Here is a 17,663-nt window from a genome sequence, read left to right as displayed (position 1 = left end):
GTAAAAGATGGAGGAAATGGATGTTACACTGCATAAAGGGATTAACATTAATTCAATTAGAAACTGGGAAGTTGTATTTATTATTATAAGATCATAAGATTTTTTGAAACCTCCACCCTTGATTATACTCTGCTTTTGACTGTAATTTAGAAATATATAACATAGCTACCAGAGCAATTTGGTATTGTAAATGTCCATATTCATATTAATATGGACAGATACAATACCATTTAGTTGATTTACAATAACATATAAACCATTACTGTTTGAGTATTTTTGATTAATTCCTTTATTGTTCGTGTTTTTATACTAGCTAAACACATCATTCAACCTGAAACCTACTTGTTTCTAACTAAAGCCACTACAAACCTTCTCAAATACAGTAAATAGAATGATTTAGTTGTTTAGCTAACAATCTATAATGCTAAAATTAAATTAAAAGTGAACAAGGGGGCTACAAATCTAAATTCACTGTTGTTTTTGTGAGAGAAATCGAAACTGATGAATCTAATTGAACCAATCGATGTGTTCTGGGATCGTTATTTTAGCCTAGGACAAACATCCCTCCGTCCTCGCTCGGCTAGTTTGGTCTAGTAAAAATGGCGAACCTCATGTAGGGGTCGAATACAACTACCTGTCACATTTCCTTCACTTTCAGTGAATTTATTTTCTACCTTGTTAGCTCTCCTGTGAGCCATGTTCACAAACATAGCTCTGCGGACCGTCCTGAAATCTTCAACTGGTGTTTTGCGAGAGCTGTCCTCTGCTACGCCAGTGAAACCGTGGACATGCAACTCGGCTTTATTAACGGGACCGAGAGTCAGCTGCGGTAAGCCCGAGCGAGCTAGAAGGAAAAACACGCGGAACCAGATTTGTGGAGCAAACAGCTGGCTAATGTATCTCAATACACCCGGTTGTTTACTGCTATTCTGTCGACACTTAAGCTAGGGCACCATCCGTTACCTAATATCAACAGTAGTGGGCACTGCAGAGAGCTGCAGTGGCGAAAAGCGCCTCACTACTTGTGAAATAGCATTCAAGGCAGCACTTCTAAATTAAAATGCTTAATAGTGTATGACTTTCATTGAGGCACGTTCAGTAATTGTGTATATTGTGAGCTTGTTTTCCCTCCGAGTGCCAGTTTTCATTCTTAACCTAGCTTAAACTAAACCTTGAACATATCACAACAAACATGTAGCCAGTGTTTGACGGGTGATCTTGCTTGTACTCCTTGAGTCATGCAGTTTAAACTTGTAGATGAGTTGTATTATCGTCCTGTAAACATGCTTCCCTCACTTCGAAGCTTGCTTTGGAGACAACATGCCCTTCATGCTAACTAGCAGTAAAGCTTCTCCACGGGCAGGAAAGTAAAAAAAAAAAAAAAAATCAAAATGGTTGTAGCTCGAGATTATATAGATTAATTACCCTAAAAATGCCCATAGTCATTCAATTTAGTTAAACTAAACTGAAATTAAACTTAAACTATTGAGAAAAGTGAATGTTATGGAAACAAGGCCTTAAAATTTTAAGGTCTTGATTTTAATAGACAAAAGTTGTCAATATTTACTCTTGCCTTCCATAGACAGTGATGTAAACTGTAAAATGTTTCTTTAATCTGATTATAGGTTGTTGGGAGACATTGCACGCCTGTAAACTACAAGTGGTATTAGTGCAACAGTGGGTTGTGTGCACTGTTCAACCCATATCAATGCAAACTGAAAGGGGCTTGAATTTGAGGTCTAACTAAAAAAAGACATTGTTATAGGTGGGCTGCTTTTAGTAGCAGTACTGTTAAAGATGTCTGACAAACAGCATTTATAATGTGAAAAGGAAACGGACAAATTATCTGCGTTGCAGGTTAATTGCTCAAAAAACAAAACAGCCCACCTCAAACCCATCTCTGCTGCAGAGCTTGCATTGATGTTTTGGTTGCTTCAAAGTCCCTTCTCACTCAATGCTTGTGTGTGGTTACTTACCACTCAGTGCTCCTTTGTCTGGTTAATCTAATGCAACATCTAGCTTTATTATGATCATATCAAGAGCATCTACAGCAGCTATAGTTTCATTTCCCCCTCAAGTCTACTAAAATGCCAAAACCTATTTTCCCATTGTGACACCTTATCTTTGTCATCTTGACGGTCACCGATGTAACTGAACTCCATTAACAGGCTCGACTGTCAACCAGTTGACAGTCGAAAAGGTCAGCTTTTGCATAGTTGGAGAAAGGTTTACATTTTATGTAATTCTGAGAAATGGGCAGAGAGCACTGAGACACCAGAACAGGTTCAGTGCACCATGATGTTAATTTTACATGCATCTGGATTTCTGATGTAGGGATCAACCACCACTATTTCACGGGAAACAACATCATTTGGTGTTTTATGATATTGAAAACCACAGTCCTCATCATCTGATATGTGCCTGGTTGTGTTATCAGAGGGGGGTGGGGGGTGGGGGGGGTGGCCAAGTTTTACACATTATCTTGCTTGTGTTCTGAGTCCTGCAGCTTAAACTAGATCAGTTATGAGCCTGTAAAAAATTTCTCACACAACAGAGTAGAAATGCTTCTCTCACTAAGAAGCTTATAATGCAAACAATATCGCCTTCATGCTAAGTAGTATGCAATAAAATATATTCTAATGCTGCGTTTGGTAACTAGCAGAAAGGCTTCTCTACATGCAGGAGTGATCACACTTAAAGGGTCTTTTAGAGCTTACTTTCAAAAGTATTAAAAGAGGGCTCTGTACAAAGAACATGGAACTCCTCAGACATACTTTTGTCATCCTTGGTATGCATTAATTCACAACCTGAGGGGCTAGTGAACATGTCGCTATACACAGTTAATGTCAGAATCTTGCTATATAGTATGAATATATGAAACTCAAGTACAAAGAGCAAGGCTATCTTTTTTCCTTTTAGATCAGCTTTGATCCTACTTGCAATGATGTCAAATTTAAGATAAAATCAGATTTTTAGAATAGATCAGGATGTCTACAAAGGGTTATAACATCTTGGTTTATGTAAACATGAGATAACTATGTTTGCATTTATGGTCCGGGTCCTAAAAATGGCCTATTTGCCTAATTAATTGGACTTAATAAAAAGATATAAACCCACCGCTTTATTTCACCACATGTAAACTATATTTGGCTTTTTTTGAATAAAAAGATGAGTGGTTTATAAAAGGAAAAGGCTGATCATCAGACCATACTCCATTATTGAATTGCGCTTCAGCTTTTGTGCTTCTTATTAAGTGTTGTTGCGGTAGACTTGACATACAAACCAGCTTGTGACACTCATGCATCTTTGTTGAAACTGTCACTGATGCCTTGAGTCATCCCTGTAGTAGCAGTAGCAGTAGCAGTAGTAGTAGTTCCTTTGCCTTATTTGAAGTTTCCGTATAGTTGAATCATGTTTGACTGGCAATTGCTAATCGTTCACTGAGTTAATTTTTTTGTGTCTGGCCAATGTCATGTATTAGTTTGTCCTGCAACATTGGAACACATTGCAGTTTTTCTTATGGATTCCCCTGTTCTTCAGGCAGCTGTTGGGCGTCTTCTGAGCTCATATTAGCCGTCATCAAGTTGTGTTTGGTTGTTTCCATCATTCTGTCCACTCACTACACATTTATTATTTTTTTCCTCTCTCTTAAGTTCCAGGGAGCTTTGCCATTCCACCAGCAGTGAGACATTATGCTCGGGGTGCAAAGAAAAAGAAGACAGGTATCTTATGAGGCTGCTTCGTCACTAATTTCACCATATTCTGACATTTTTGAAATGTTCATCTTTCAACCAAATCTTTTGTTTCTTCCAGGCCCTCCAAGCCAGCTCAGCGATCTTCCTCCAACAATGCTGAGGATGGATTATGCAGCTGTACCCCTCGCTCAAACGTACATATATACCTTACTTTCCATAAAAGGAGTAAAAGTATATTTATGATTAATTATATTGATATATTTATTACATGAATCTACTACTTTTCTAACAAGGTTTTTTCTGTTAACAGGACTGATGATCTTGTCAAAAGACTTCTTTCATTGGAGTTAGCGTGTCATGTAAGTTGTCATGTCACAACAGATTGCTTTGCCATGTTTTTATTCTGTTTTCTTTTTCTCCAGTAATTTTGATGCTATTGATTGATTGATTTTTTTTTTTTTTTTTTGAAATGTACACTCACGTGCCTCTTTGAAAAAGTAGAGTCACAAACAGGTAATTGATTACTCTGTGATCATGTCCTCAGAGTGACAAGCTACAGCTGAAAAAGGAACAGCTGGTTGCAAAAGTCCAGAGGGATGAGAATGACCGAGACTCTGTGGAAGTCCGAGGTGAGTTCCTTTGCTTCAGTGTTGCACAAAATGTTCTCACTGAAGTACAAAGAGAGGATCTAGCCTATTTTAATTGTATGCTGATTCCCCTTTTATTGTCTTTCCCTTCAGTGGCTAGTTTGACAGCAAGAATCCGAAACTATCAGGAGCACTTGCAGAAACATCACAAGGTGAGCGAGGGAGTAGAGTCGGCATCATTTTAGCATCATTTTTCTCCCTTGCATTCTAAGCAGGGAAACTTGTTCTATGGGCAGTCTTTATAAAAAAAAATCTTTTGATGATGTAACATGTATTATTGGTGTTGACTTGCACAACTAGAACTGTTCACGTATATGTCCCCACATTTCCTCTCTGCCTTCCTCTGGTGTCATGTGTGCGTGAACTACAGGATATCCTGTATATACTCCCCCACATGAAATAAAAACATGCGTAGCACAGTCATGGTTGGAAATTTCCATGTTACATCATACATTGAACATTTTTGTTAAAACTGACATATATAGGGAATAGAGGTTGTGTAACCTTTTGGAATGTTTCTTTCTTTGATAAGCAGAAATTTTGCTTCACTTGAGGTCCTCATTTCTTCCTATTTGGGCCTCTTTGAATCACATTTGATTTCCAACTCCAATCTTTCATGTATTTTTTCATTCCAGGACAAAGCTAACAAGAGGCGGATGCTCATGGCCATTGATCGAAGAAAAAAACTTTTGAAACACCTTAGGTTGGTTCGCTATGATGCCTTTGAGAGAGTGTGTGAGCAGCTGGGCATCACTTACACCTTCCCCCCAGAGTACTACAGACGGGCCACCCGTCGCTGGGTGGCCAAGAAGGCGCTCTGCATTAAGGTAGCAAAGAAATGACCCTGTTATTCTAGTGTGGTGATGAACATCTTGGGTATTGTGAAGGTGTTGTGCCTCCTCTGACGCTTTTTCGTGTGTCTTTTCACAGGTCTTCAAAGAGGTGCAGAAGCAGAAAGCAGAGAAGAGACTACAGATGAAGAAAAGTATAGCCTCCACGGGGACAGAGGCAGCCAAGGCCCAATAAAAGTCAACATATACTGTATATTACAACGCTTGATTCTACATGTTTGTCTTGACCAGCGTCTTTACTTTTACACCTTTAGATGTGGTAATGCGGCATGCTGATAACCAACTCCCTTTTTTCACATGGTACCATCATAAAATATTATTTGTTTTTGCTTTCAGGTTGATGTCAGAGTTGCCTCAAAGTGTCAGAATTAAATTGAATAAAGTGACCTAGAAAGTGATGTTAAAATGAGCTTTGAAATTTTGTTTGTGCTGAAATATATTGCCATCAATTAAAGATGTATCTGCACAAAACAAGTGAACTGGCCATTGCTCATTTGTGCAAAGTGTTTCCTTAAGTAGCTAACTCAACTAGATTGTACACAGATCTGTCAAAGGCAAACTTCCTGTAGTTTTATCAAAAACTACTAAAAGTTAGATATGTCTCCAGAAAGATGTTGCATAATATTAGATATTAAGTAATCACAGTATTAATACTAAACTTCTCATTGTTTCAGTACTGTTTAGGCGTTTCTCTGCAGGCTTTGTGCCAAATTATTTAAATCCGCATTGATGCTCACACTCTTCAGTGTCTTTCTCACATGACAGTATGATGCTTGAGGCGTGTGTGCATAAGGTGAAAAGGCTATTAAATACAACACAGGAGCCAGAAACAATAACAGGAATAGTTGTACAATATGATGAATCCGCTGCGGAATTCCTGCAATGAGTAAAACATTTGTCAAATAGAGAGAAGTTGATGAAACCGGTCGTTTTAGAGGCTGTACAGGTGGGGTTGCTGTCTTCTATTTCAATGTTTCTCTTAATTTGTCCAAATACTAAAAGGTTCTCACTTTAATGTGTAAAACATCCCAACAAGTTATGGCGTCAGAAATAAACCTCAAGGTCAACATTTCATATCAAATATGCTTGATGACGAAATAAATTCCAGAGATATCACCATCACTACTCTCTGACTGCACTGTGTGTATAGGCTCCACTATACCGCAAGTTTCCATTAATCTATCAAATCATTTCAGATCTTAGTTTTGGAATACTAACAAATGAAACCGTGTGTGAGTGTAACAAGGCCAAATATATGAACATCTCCATTCCCTGACAGGGTTTTAATTAATTTTTTATTTTTTAAAAGTTCTTGTGCTGATTCAAATCTTGAGTAAATGCAGCCCTTCCTTTACAAACTGCAGTGGTGACACAGGTTGACTAAAACCTCAAGCCAAGTGACAAAAAGGACGTGATGCATTTGCGGGAGTTCTGTGAAAGTGTGGTCTACAAGATGCTTGAATGCTGCATGAGTTCTCTTAACTGTCATGATCACATGTGAGATTAAAAAACCATTGAAATCCAACATCCTAACAGACACACAAGTAACAATGATCTGTTGCTGTTCTTTTTTTATATCCAAGATGATTCTCTTTTAAGCTCCAATGTTGCCAGTGAATTACCACAGATCTTTCTCATCTTTAAACAGCAGTTTGTTAGCAAAACAGCTTTTCACAGCTCAAGCTCGTCACAGTTTCCTGTGTGGTGCGTAGTTTGTCAGTTTGATCAGGAGGAGTGCAGACTGACAGATTCTTCTGGTAAGTGACACCTCTCTTTCCTCTCACAGCAGATTAACGTTAGAATTCACTATTAATTTACTTTAAATGATATCCATTCAATCTCAAAAACTATATTTGTGCTTGTATTTTAAAAGTTGTGCATTCACATTAAACTCCTTTTGACAGCATTGATATAAGATAACATGGACCCTCGCATGTTCTTTTGTACTTCGGGTCGATCATCAGCTTCATATTCATTTTACATCCCTTTGTATGTAATATTTTGTATTCATGGCTCATAGTATGACCTTTTATACTTTACTATTGTGACATTTACCAGTCAAAATGGTTAATAATACTTTTTATATACCAGTATTTTGACCTAGTTCAGACCTAATTCATTTTAGACCATGTACAGACAAACAACCCCTAAAGGAGAAACTCTAAAATGATGTAAACAATGTTATTCTTGAAATATTTAACATTTTTCAAGTCAAGTCTTTCAAGACTGAAATACAAATAGCAAAATATTTTCTGAGCAACCGTAGTGGATGTGAAGCTGAAGTGTTGCACACTGATTGTGTTGAGGAAGACTTCCAAGTCCATGAAATGTCTGTTGATACATTACGTGCTTTGAAAGGAGGATTCATTAATACTGACTGAGCTGTGGAGTCTGAATAACACATGGAATCTGTATTAGGCTTAGAGCATGACGTCTCGTACTCTGGAAATTAATAGCATCATATATAAGTGGATATGACCAAATGTGAAACAACTGTGGTAGATGGAAAGATTGGTTGAGTTCATTTCTCCCACAGCTTTTCTACACTTTTACTCTGTTCCAGTCCTAACAACTCAATTTGTTCTTAACTAGGCAGCTTAATCAAAATCAACTAGCCGATCCAGCAATCCAAAATGTCAAACCCAGTGATCACCCATCAGCCAGGAGCAGGCAGCTTCGGGACAAATGTCCAAACAGGAGAGTGGAGCACAGGCTTGTGCTCCTGCTGTAGTGACTGCTTAATCTGTGAGTAAAATTCAAGATGCTTCATTTTGACATTATTTCGTTTTTGTCATACACGTCAGACACATTTTGGCCCCACTTAACTTTTTTTCTGAGACACTAAAAACATTTTGCCTCACATATTCACAATGCAATTTCTTTTTTGCAGGTGCTGTTGGTTTTTTCTGTCCAATTGCTTTGAGCTGCTACACAGCTAATAAGTATGGAGAAAACTGCTGCTTGGGTTGTGTGCCAGGAGGCTTAGCAGCCATGAGGACTCATATGAGGCTGACCTATGGTATTCAGGTATGTCACTTATATGAACAATTTAGTTAATATATATTCCAAACTTGTCAGAAGCCTTTTTCTCATGCTTTGGCTAGTGTCACTGACTGACTGTTAACTTGGCTCTTGTGAAAGACTTGATAAACTTTAGAAATAGTGGGTGCTCCCTGATATTACGAAATCTCTATTGCAGCAATGTCCTAACTGAGGGTTGACATCTTATGTTGTGATTTTTTTTTTTGCAATCTTTTAACCACAGGGAACAGTATGCAATGACGCCTTGATGACTTTTTTCTGTGGACTTTGCGAGGTGTGCAGGATGGCACGAGAAATCCGCATCAGGAACGGAGAGATTTCACAGTAAAAAGATATGAAGGATTCAGGCCCACTCTATACAGTATCTTCTATTTGTTATTGATGTCCTGCTATTGTGGAAGTAATTTGTTAATTGTAACTTTCATGCAGATAAAATATATCGAGCAGCTAATGAAATATGCAATTCAATGTATGAAAAGTTAATTTTACCTTTAGCCTTATACTGTGTGTGTGTTTGTGTAACAGTGTGTTTTAGTACTACTGTAGTGTAAATAAATTGCATTATTCATTCACATTATTAATTGTTTTTCTACATTTCTACAACATTGTCAATAAAAATGTGATTTATTTATTTTTTTCATGTTATTACAGGTTATGGCCTCAGTGTGGACCAAAGTTGAGAGCAGTTAAACCAAAGAGTAATTTATCTATCTGTCATTGTTTTATTTTAAGGGTTTTGGAGGCTTAAATGGGTGAAAGTGCCCAGTATTTTACAGGAACAAACACAAAATATGAAACATTTACATTTGTGTGAATTTGGAGTAGCGTAGGTTGGGAACCACTACTCTAAACTAAGTGTTGCAGAATTTTGTTCTGACACTGAATAAATGAATTATTCAGATTGTATTTTTAGCTGTGATTTTCAGTTTGGGACTTTGGATTATATTACATGTGCACTGGATGCTCAATTTAATTCACACTATGGTTAAACAGCAGCTTTCACATCAGCCTGACCCCTCCCTTTTCCAGTACGTTATAACGCACAGCCCTCCGATTGGCTGTTTTCTTCGTGGCCTGGCAACCAGAAGAGGCTTTACCAAACAGATAGATACCCCATCGGCAAGCATTCGAGCTAGCTACAATCGTTAGCTACCGCTGTTATCTGGAGACATTCGGCCGTCCAAATACCATCATGTCTTCAAGGACTCTGCCGCTGCTCTTCATCAACCTCGGTGGGGAGATGCTGTACATCCTGGACCAGCGGCTTCGAGCTCAGAATATCCCTGCTGACAAAGCTAAGAAAGGTAGCTAGCTTAGCAGCTATCCAGCTAACAACACAAATGTCACCCTGCAGTGAAGCGTTAACGTTATAACTGCACATTCAGTAAAGCTGGTTTGTCCGTTTACAGGACGGTGTATTCACAAGTGTCGGTGATTCAGATAAAGTCATATAAAGTCAAGTCAAGAGTTAAAGTTAATCAGTCAATTGGCTGTAGCTTGTAAATCCACATATTTTTGATAAAATCATAACTAACATCCCAGTGGTCCATTGTCAGTGAACTTCTCTATCTATATTCCCAAAATAACATGAAATGAATAATAGTCACATACACATACAGTATGTGTGCAGTACGGTGCAAACGTTTTAGAGCACTAAAAGTAAAGTAAGGATGCTTTCAGAGATAATGCAATGAATGGTATTTATTTATCAGTTAACATCATACAAAGTGGAGTGACCGGAAAAATCTTGCTGTAGCCGACCAGCAGCACCAGATCTGTTAGGGTTTTTTTTTGTTGTTGTTGCTGAAGATAATTTTATAAACCTGGATGTGTGTTTGGTGTTCTTGTCTTGCTGCAGATACATTTGGGACTGATCAGATGTCACCCTGATGGTATTGCATGATGGATTAGAAATTGAACATCTAAAGTGCCAAAAAAAAGCTTTTGCACAGTACTGTTCGACTCATTAAATGCCTCATTTGAGCCTCATTTGACCACATTGAATGAAGTCTTGAGATGTTTTCAGAGCATCATTGCATTTATCTATCTCCTTTTAATTCATAAAGTTTCCTCAATAGCTGGCTGGATAGAGGAGGACAGAAAGAGAGGTATTATTCCAGAGCTTCAGTATAGTTATGCACCGATGCATTAGTAGCTCTTCACTCTGCTTTGGCTATGATAAATACACAACAGATGAAACCTCATATGCATAGATCAGCTGTCAAACAATGTACTGTGGTTGTCTGTAAGTGTACATTTCACTTGTTTTTCTGCATATTTCAAGAAGTTCATCTGGGGTCACCACACTGTCTGTCTCTGCTCTGAGAGTAGTGTTGTACTTGTCACAGCTCCTTTTTTCAGTTGAACTTTGGCTTGCTTATGGGTAAGTAGCACTACAGAAAATACGACCCAACCTCACCTTTGAGGTGATAAAAAGTATGTGAAATGTTTGGAAAATATGATTGTGATCATTTTTGTCAGTTGCAATGGTAATTGACAAAAAGGCTAAGGGGAGTTCAAACACTGCAATTTTCCTACCTGGCTGCAGGCCTGCTACCAAGTAGGATACATGCTAATGGCTTTCCATGCTGCTGCTTTGTTAGGGCCTTTGGGATTAGGCATTGGATGAAATGGTTTTGGCCAACATGTAGTATAGAATGCTCATCTGCCTGCTTCTGAGCCTACATTTGTCCAACCTTAGTTAACTTTTTGTGGATTTCTGTTGTGCTGTTTGCCTCATTAGTTATGAATGACATCATCACCACCATGTTCAACAAAAAGTTCCTGGAGGAGCTTTTCAAGCCACAGGAGCTTTACTCCAAGAAGGCCCTGCGGACTGTGTTCGATAGGCTGGCCCATGCCTCCATAATGAGACTCAATCAAGCTAGCATGGACAAGGTAGAGTGATGTTGGCCTACAGCTGTATACTGTTTTATAACCTGTACATTTTGAATTCTTTCAATTCTGTTCCTTTTTTCCTTTAATTTGAATTTCCACATCATCACACAAACTTTATCCACATACTAACTGTCCATCAACCATCAACTGCACAGTGATCCCAGTTTGTCTTATAGGTTCATCAGTATACACACTAGAATTGTATTTCAAAATCTAACATGCTTTGCATCTACATGACATAAATCAACACATCAATCAATACTTTATATTTATATAACAAGTGTATAGCAGTAGTAGCGTATATAATGTATATATCTCATATACTAGATGTGGCTCCCTCTGCTGTTTGTTATGCAACAGAATCAGTTGGTGGTTTTTAATGCATGAGTCAATCAAGTGATGCATGTCTTCCTCTTTACAGCTCTATGACTTGATGACCATGGCATTCAAGTACCAGGTACTCCTGTGTCCCCGGCCAAAGGATATCCTCCTAGTGTCCTTCAACCACATGGATGCAATCAAGGACTTTGTGAAAGACACTCCCAGCATTCTCAGTCAGGTTGATGAGACATACCGACAGCTCATAGAGGTACGAAACGTGTGACTTAACCCTTTTTACAGGAATGGGTAGCAACATCACACATTGTCTATAGGTGCTTTCTGCAGTGTGCTGCAAGTTGTTTGAGGTTTTGGCCGTTAGTGAACTAGGTCATATGTCGAAAGAGGAAAAATGCAAAAAGGTACCAAAACTTGTCAAATAATACAAAGAGAAATAAAGTAGAGGGGGAAAGAACTTCAAATGTAAAAACAGGAATATTTTTATTAGAGTTTTAGTCATGCATACTCAACTGTATATCATGAACTGGCTTTACACTAACATATCTGGTGATACATTGCGAGTCATTGCTTCTCCTCGGGCAGGATTAAAGAAACCGCCATGTAGTACAACTTGCCTGGCCAAGAATAGGAAACACATGTCAGGGTTTGTCATACAACAGAAAACAGTATCAAGGTCCACCTTTATTACCAGTCAAAATAAGGTAGATGAAGTTAACCATCCAATCGAACTACAAACTGATATCAAGGCAACAACAGAAGAATTCAATATCAGCATTTTAAGGGGCAGTGACTTGTACCACTAATAGAAATGGAGGTTTGACTGAATATACAGCTGCTAGTACATGGAGGGTGTGTTTCTGTTTCCATTCAGTTCATCTCCAACTCTGAAGTATACACCTTTTCTCCTCTTTTTCTTTTCAGATATTTTTAATTTTGACTTTCATTTTCACTTTTTAGATGTATACACCCTTGTCTAGTGGTGACTTCCAGCTGATTAGACAAACTCTTCTAATCTTCTTCCAAGACATGCATATAAGGGTAAGTCCATTTAACAGTTAACATTTAATAATGGAGAGGGCATAATTAGAAGATACTGGGTTTTTTTGTTTTGTTTCATTCTCTTCACAAGCTTTTTGCTGTGTGTCTTCTTCTGTGCCAGGTGTCTATTTTCCTGAAGGACAAAGTACAGAACTCTAATGGCCGCTTTGTACTTCCCACCAGTGGTCCTGTGCCTCATGGAACACAAGTTCCTGGGCTGATAAGGTAGCACTGTAATCTTCACTCTAAAGAATGATGGAGATAGTGAGAATAAACAAGTGGCTTTGTGGAGAAAAAAATGTGCCTTTGGTCTTTAATGTTTGCCTTTTTGTCTTTCATACACTTTCTTTTCTGATTGTTCCCAGACACTGTAATCTGATGTTAAGTAGGCCTATCTGCAGCTAATTGCATTACAGAGGTTTTGTTGAACAAGTCTTTGCATTCTAATTTTAGATGTGATGTATGTTTAGCTGGGATCAAATTACTTAAGGATTGTATGTCCACAGTGAAACATTTAATACATAACAGACAACTAAAGGGTTCCACTAAAGGGAACTACTTTCATCAGAGAAATTTTGTGTTTTTGTGTCTGGTATTTCCAGGATGTTTAGCTGTACTGGTGAAGAGGTGAACAGGCTGCAGTTCAACAATGGAGGAAGCTACACCTCTGCCACCCGGGAAGGATCTTTTGAGATATTTGGAGACAGGGTCACCAAACTAGGCACAAACATGTACGACTTTATGGTCCTTTAGCAATGGGTCAGTGGGACAGTGGGTTAATGACTCCATCATTCAGGTCATGAGATATTTAGAGGAACTAAGTCAAAGGCCTCTGGACAATGTGCCACCAGTCACCCAAGATGTTTGATCATTCTCTAAAGTTTATCTTGGCATTTTATGCCTATATTGACAGTCAACAGTTGAGAGATGTCAGGAAATTAGGGGAGAGATGACATGCAATCAAAGGTACCTGAGCGGTTGTGAGATATTGCAGTTCATGGTTGTCTCCTTAATCCCCAGGGAACCCTGGGTTTTATCACTTCTACTGACTGTTGGGGACTCTTACACATTTAAACTCTGGTTTTACATTAAATGTTTACGTATATCATCAAGGTAGGAACAATATAATCTAAAGTTTAAATGCCTAGGACTCCCTACCACTCTGTAGAACTGATGGAGTCTCTAGGGTAAGTGACAGCTGTGTATAAGATTAAACCAGCTTGCTCATTAGCCCTTGACTTAGCTTCTAATTTATACAGTGATATCTGAGATACAGTATTAACACAGAATGTACTGACATCATGCAAAAGAACAATTTTAATGAAGCATTTATACTTTTGTTGTTTATATTTGACACTGTGTTGCATGGGCATAAGTGTTGTCTCTTTTTCATCTTTTCATTCAGGTACAGTGTTAGCCGCCCTGTGGAAACCCACATGTCAGGAACGTCAAAAAATTCTGCTCAGCACACAAAGGTGAAACTGGTTTACTGTGAGCACTGTAAACATGCATACATTTTAAAGATGGCCTCCAACAGGCTTGACCTCTGTACTGTGTCCACAATACATAACATACATAAGTGACCCTGGTCCAGAACCATATTCTACTTCCTGGTGCACCGTCAACAGGAGCAGGATCTTATTAGCAACATGTTTAGCACAATATTTGTGCTAAACATGTTGCTAATAAGATCTGAAGTAAACAATCCACTGTGTGTCAACAGGTCAATGCTGCTCCCAACCCTCTGGCCAAAGAGGAGCTGAATTTGTTGGCCAAGTTAATGGGAGGGTTAGAAGTTCAGAAACCAGGAAACGTAGACAGCGGTTTCCGAGTCAACCTCTTTGCCACCGATGAGGAAGAAGAGTGAGTCCCCTTATTTGTGTGTGTACTGTCAATGCGTTATATGGCATCAAATGAAACTTCCTTGTTTAAAAAAGATTTAACTTGTTTTAATTGTTTGCTAAGCTAACATTGTGACTCTCCTTTATCACAGAGAGGCATTCATATCAAGACCAGATGAGCTTTCATATGGAGTAATAAACATCCAAGCAACAAAGGTAAAGCTTATCTACTCACAAACTGTTTGTTTCAGAAGAAAGGAATTGGATGTCTAGTATATGTGTTGTTGAAATCAAAATTTTACTGCACATTAAGTGACAAATAGTCCAACCATATATCTGTCATCTAAGGGCAAGTGTGGACTGCAAGACTGCTTAACCCACAAGAAATTCTTTGTCCCTGACTGTTGTTATGTTGATGTGAGGGTGAATAAATGACGCAACTGATCTCAGATGAGGTGTATTCATTACAAGATTCAACAAAAACAGGCGAGAAGTCAGTCGTCACAAATGATGCCAGGTTTCTTTACGCCTGGCTAGAAATGGAGCTTGACAAGGGCTTGAGTTCAATGAGCCTCTCCTCCATGTCTTGTGTCCATGCAGAACACTAATCCCCATCTTTACCCTCTTTGTAGCCATGATGGTTGTTTTGTTTTGGACGGTCCGCTTCCCTTCTCACAGCCTTGTTTCCTTGTGTGCTCTGATTGGATTACTACCCTCTGAATTAAAAGGTGCCTCAACTACAAGCGCATCTTGTTTTTTGGCTATGCACAAGGGTTTTTATCTCAGATCTGAGAAATTTCTCTGGGACAGGCAAATTGTGGCAAAAACTTTGTAGTCTGCACTAACATGTCAGCCTCACAACTAGTTGGGTATCTTTTAGCCTTGATAAACAACCGCCATTATTTGCCCCCTTGGCCATATGTTGCTTATCTTAATGATGGGCTTAAGGTTACACTGTACAGTCAATGAACAGATATGTGAGGCTTTTCCAGTCAAACAGGATTTACTCTAATGAGGTGTAAATGCCTGTGCCCACTCCAACACTGTGATTGGTGGATAACATTGTCTTTCCGGACCAACAGGGCAATGCTGAGCTGGCCAAGATCATGGGAGAGTTCACAGAGTCTGGAGACCAATCTCCCAGTGCTAGCAGCAAAGGAGACGACCTTCTGGCCATGATGGATGGTCTGTGACATGTCACCCAGACAGAAATGCCCAGGGGGTGGGGCACAATGCATTGTCAGCAGTCCACTCTACTGTAGACCAGTCTGTTGTCTGTACCTGCACAAACACTGCAGCAACCTCACATGCAGCCGGAGAACCTTCTTCCTTTGGGTGCTTTTCAAATGCAGATATGAGCAGGTGTTTCCATTGGTTGTCAAATGAACAACTGCAAATTTGCATAGTTAACAACAAAGAATGTGTCATGAACCAAGCTTTGAGTTGTAATACACTGTAATAGTATGTATGCTGTAAACTGAAAAGAGTTTCAGTGCATCAAAATACACAGTAGACCTACATCAGTGTGTTGAACATATGTGTGTGGTGATAGCAAAACATCTGTCTGTTTAATGTCAAGATGTTACATTTTTAAAATCTAATTCAAACTGCGCAGCTGTACGCAAAATACACATTTGATTTCACACAAGGTCATTCTCTTGAATGTCAGTAATACATCACAGTTTTAGAGGATTTTCAAGTTTGTTGTCCATAATTTTATTTTTGTTTATTACACAATGCTAAGAGGGAGTTTGTTAACTTCTTCTATATTCTAATTAACAAGTGAGTAAATGATACTGTGGGGTAATCAGAGGAAACCCAAGTGCTCTTTCTGTCATGATTCAAATTCTCTCAGAGCTTTATTTTGGTAAGAAATGTGTTTATCTGACATCTGTACTACCTTAGAACATTATGAGGAGCAACAGTATGAGCAAGACATTTTCCACGACCATGTGATGTCCCTGAATGTTGAGATATGTCCCAGAAATGTGCTCATTATTGAGTGCATAATTATGATAGAGATGGATGCAATATAAGAGATTGTCTAATATGTAAATATGTTTATTGCATACTTAATTTATTTCATTGTATCCTTTTTTGTGTATAGGGAAGTGCACATTGCTGAAATTGTTGAACGTGCAATGTAGGATTTTTAATAAATAATTGAACTATTTTTTTATTTTTTTATTCTGTTTTCACACATATAGTATGAACTGTATCATCGGCTTAGGTACTGATGCAATAGAGTGTTAATAATGGCACGAATCCTGTAACAGCTTGTTGTAGTTGATGAGATGTAACAGTAGGGGGAGCTGTCAAACCTTTCTAAAAATGATGTATTGCATGTGATCTGTCCCAACTGACTACCACACATTGATATAGCAGTCACACTTGTGAAAAATGCACTAAAGGTCAAAGGCCAAGGAAGGTTTATTTAGTTTTTCTCTAGTTCACATTTAGTAGTGCAGGACTCTGACATGTAAATAAACAAATGTGATGTTTGAGTATATTTATTTATACCACGTATTTAACCACCAAACCAGATTATAAGAAAACTGCTTGAATATCATCCACAATTAGACTCCCCTGATACTCCCACAGATCTACAATGAGAATTGCTATAGCAACAGCTATCCGTACCAACAATATTTGTGTGCAGTCTGCTTGCGAGTCAAAGTGAGACTGATAGTCTGCACTCCCCCAGTCAACCACACTCACATGCACACACACACAAACACGGTGCATACCATGCAGGTAAAACATGCTGAGACATTTCTCTGAATTGATCTAAGGGAGGAGGTTTCTGGTGAGGTCTTCCCAATAATCTTGGCAAAGGAGAGACAAGAAACACTATGTGCCTTGAGGGTACAGCCAACCTGCAAAACAAACAGAAACCAGAGCTCATGCCAGTCATCCCGCAAGACTGTGCACTGAAGTCGACAGAGCCCAAAAGAAAACAGTCTTTTACCAAACAGATTTGCAAAATTGCCTACATATTCCATTACTCATAATTTTCCTGAAGTGGCATATTAAAAAATATAGGTTTGATTTCTAAGATAATGAGCAATAGTTGCTTATTTTAAAAAATCTCTTTCAATGTTTGTAAATAAATTTACAAACATGAAAGATTTTAAAGTCCACTCAGCCTTAGTTTCCCTAAACACACCAAAAGAGCCTCTGAAACATGTTTCTCTCACAGACCCCGCATTTTGAGTTATGATTCAGTTTCCCCTTTAAAAACTGTGGGCAGGACACTGTAAAGCCACAGGCTGACAAATGTTTCATGTGGCCGGGGGCATATGCTCTGCTGAG

The 17,663-nt window shown here is 38.6% G+C and overlaps 3 protein-coding genes across 3 annotated transcripts; all 3 read left to right on the top strand.

The window, feature by feature from the left end:
- The first annotated feature begins 579 nt into the window (after window positions 1-579).
- On the top strand, window positions 580-5,667 carry mrps15 (mitochondrial ribosomal protein S15). Its single transcript, XM_023415226.2, has 8 exons — window positions 580-829; window positions 3,654-3,722; window positions 3,814-3,889; window positions 4,006-4,054; window positions 4,240-4,324; window positions 4,436-4,494; window positions 4,978-5,169; window positions 5,273-5,667. The coding sequence occupies exons 1-8, from the start codon at window positions 697-699 to the stop codon at window positions 5,366-5,368; spliced, it is 759 nt and encodes a 252-aa protein (XP_023270994.1). The 5' UTR covers window positions 580-696; the 3' UTR covers window positions 5,369-5,667.
- A 1,010-nt stretch (window positions 5,668-6,677) lies between these two features.
- On the top strand, window positions 6,678-8,812 carry LOC147818633 (cornifelin-like). The gene is made up of 4 exons (XM_087176321.1): window positions 6,678-6,950; window positions 7,786-7,938; window positions 8,084-8,220; window positions 8,459-8,812. The coding sequence occupies exons 2-4, from the start codon at window positions 7,827-7,829 to the stop codon at window positions 8,561-8,563; spliced, it is 354 nt and encodes a 117-aa protein (XP_087032447.1). The 5' UTR covers window positions 6,678-6,950; window positions 7,786-7,826; the 3' UTR covers window positions 8,564-8,812.
- Window positions 8,813-8,826: 14 nt separating this feature from the next.
- Window positions 8,827-16,524, top strand: oscp1b (organic solute carrier partner 1b). Its single transcript, XM_023415231.2, has 10 exons — window positions 8,827-9,539; window positions 10,979-11,133; window positions 11,555-11,722; window positions 12,430-12,510; window positions 12,632-12,735; window positions 13,113-13,241; window positions 13,916-13,985; window positions 14,234-14,373; window positions 14,504-14,567; window positions 15,434-16,524. The coding sequence occupies exons 1-10, from the start codon at window positions 9,428-9,430 to the stop codon at window positions 15,542-15,544; spliced, it is 1,134 nt and encodes a 377-aa protein (XP_023270999.1). The 5' UTR covers window positions 8,827-9,427; the 3' UTR covers window positions 15,545-16,524.
- Window positions 16,525-17,663: the final 1,139 nt, after the last annotated feature.

Source organism: Seriola lalandi, unplaced genomic scaffold (assembly GCF_002814215.2).
Source record: "Seriola lalandi dorsalis isolate HSWRI2012SDOR001 ecotype SW California unplaced genomic scaffold, Sedor1 jcf7180002054546, whole genome shotgun sequence".
In the NCBI taxonomy this organism is placed as follows: domain Eukaryota; kingdom Metazoa; phylum Chordata; class Actinopteri; order Carangiformes; family Carangidae; genus Seriola; species Seriola lalandi.
Note: the sequence above shows the minus strand (reverse complement) of the source record. Positions and strands in the feature narration are given on the sequence as shown.

Excerpts from the sequence above, each read along its gene's own strand:
- mrps15 (XM_023415226.2), top strand. The coding sequence starts at position 697 with ATGTTCACAAACATAGCTCTGCGGACCGTCCTGAAATCTTCAACTGGT. Across the intron at positions 3,723-3,813 it reads TGCAAAGAAAAAGAAGACAG|GCCCTCCAAGCCAGCTCAGC; the intron begins GTATCTTATGAG and ends TGTTTCTTCCAG. Across the intron at positions 4,495-4,977 it reads ACTTGCAGAAACATCACAAG|GACAAAGCTAACAAGAGGCG; the intron begins GTGAGCGAGGGA and ends TTTTCATTCCAG.
- LOC147818633 (XM_087176321.1), top strand. The coding sequence starts at position 7,827 with ATGTCAAACCCAGTGATCACCCATCAGCCAGGAGCAGGCAGCTTCGGG. Across the intron at positions 7,939-8,083 it reads CTGTAGTGACTGCTTAATCT|GTGCTGTTGGTTTTTTCTGT; the intron begins GTGAGTAAAATT and ends TCTTTTTTGCAG. Across the intron at positions 8,221-8,458 it reads GGCTGACCTATGGTATTCAG|GGAACAGTATGCAATGACGC; the intron begins GTATGTCACTTA and ends TTTTAACCACAG.
- oscp1b (XM_023415231.2), top strand. The coding sequence starts at position 9,428 with ATGTCTTCAAGGACTCTGCCGCTGCTCTTCATCAACCTCGGTGGGGAG. Across the intron at positions 11,723-12,429 it reads CATACCGACAGCTCATAGAG|ATGTATACACCCTTGTCTAG; the intron begins GTACGAAACGTG and ends TTCACTTTTTAG. Across the intron at positions 12,736-13,112 it reads CAAGTTCCTGGGCTGATAAG|GATGTTTAGCTGTACTGGTG; the intron begins GTAGCACTGTAA and ends TGGTATTTCCAG.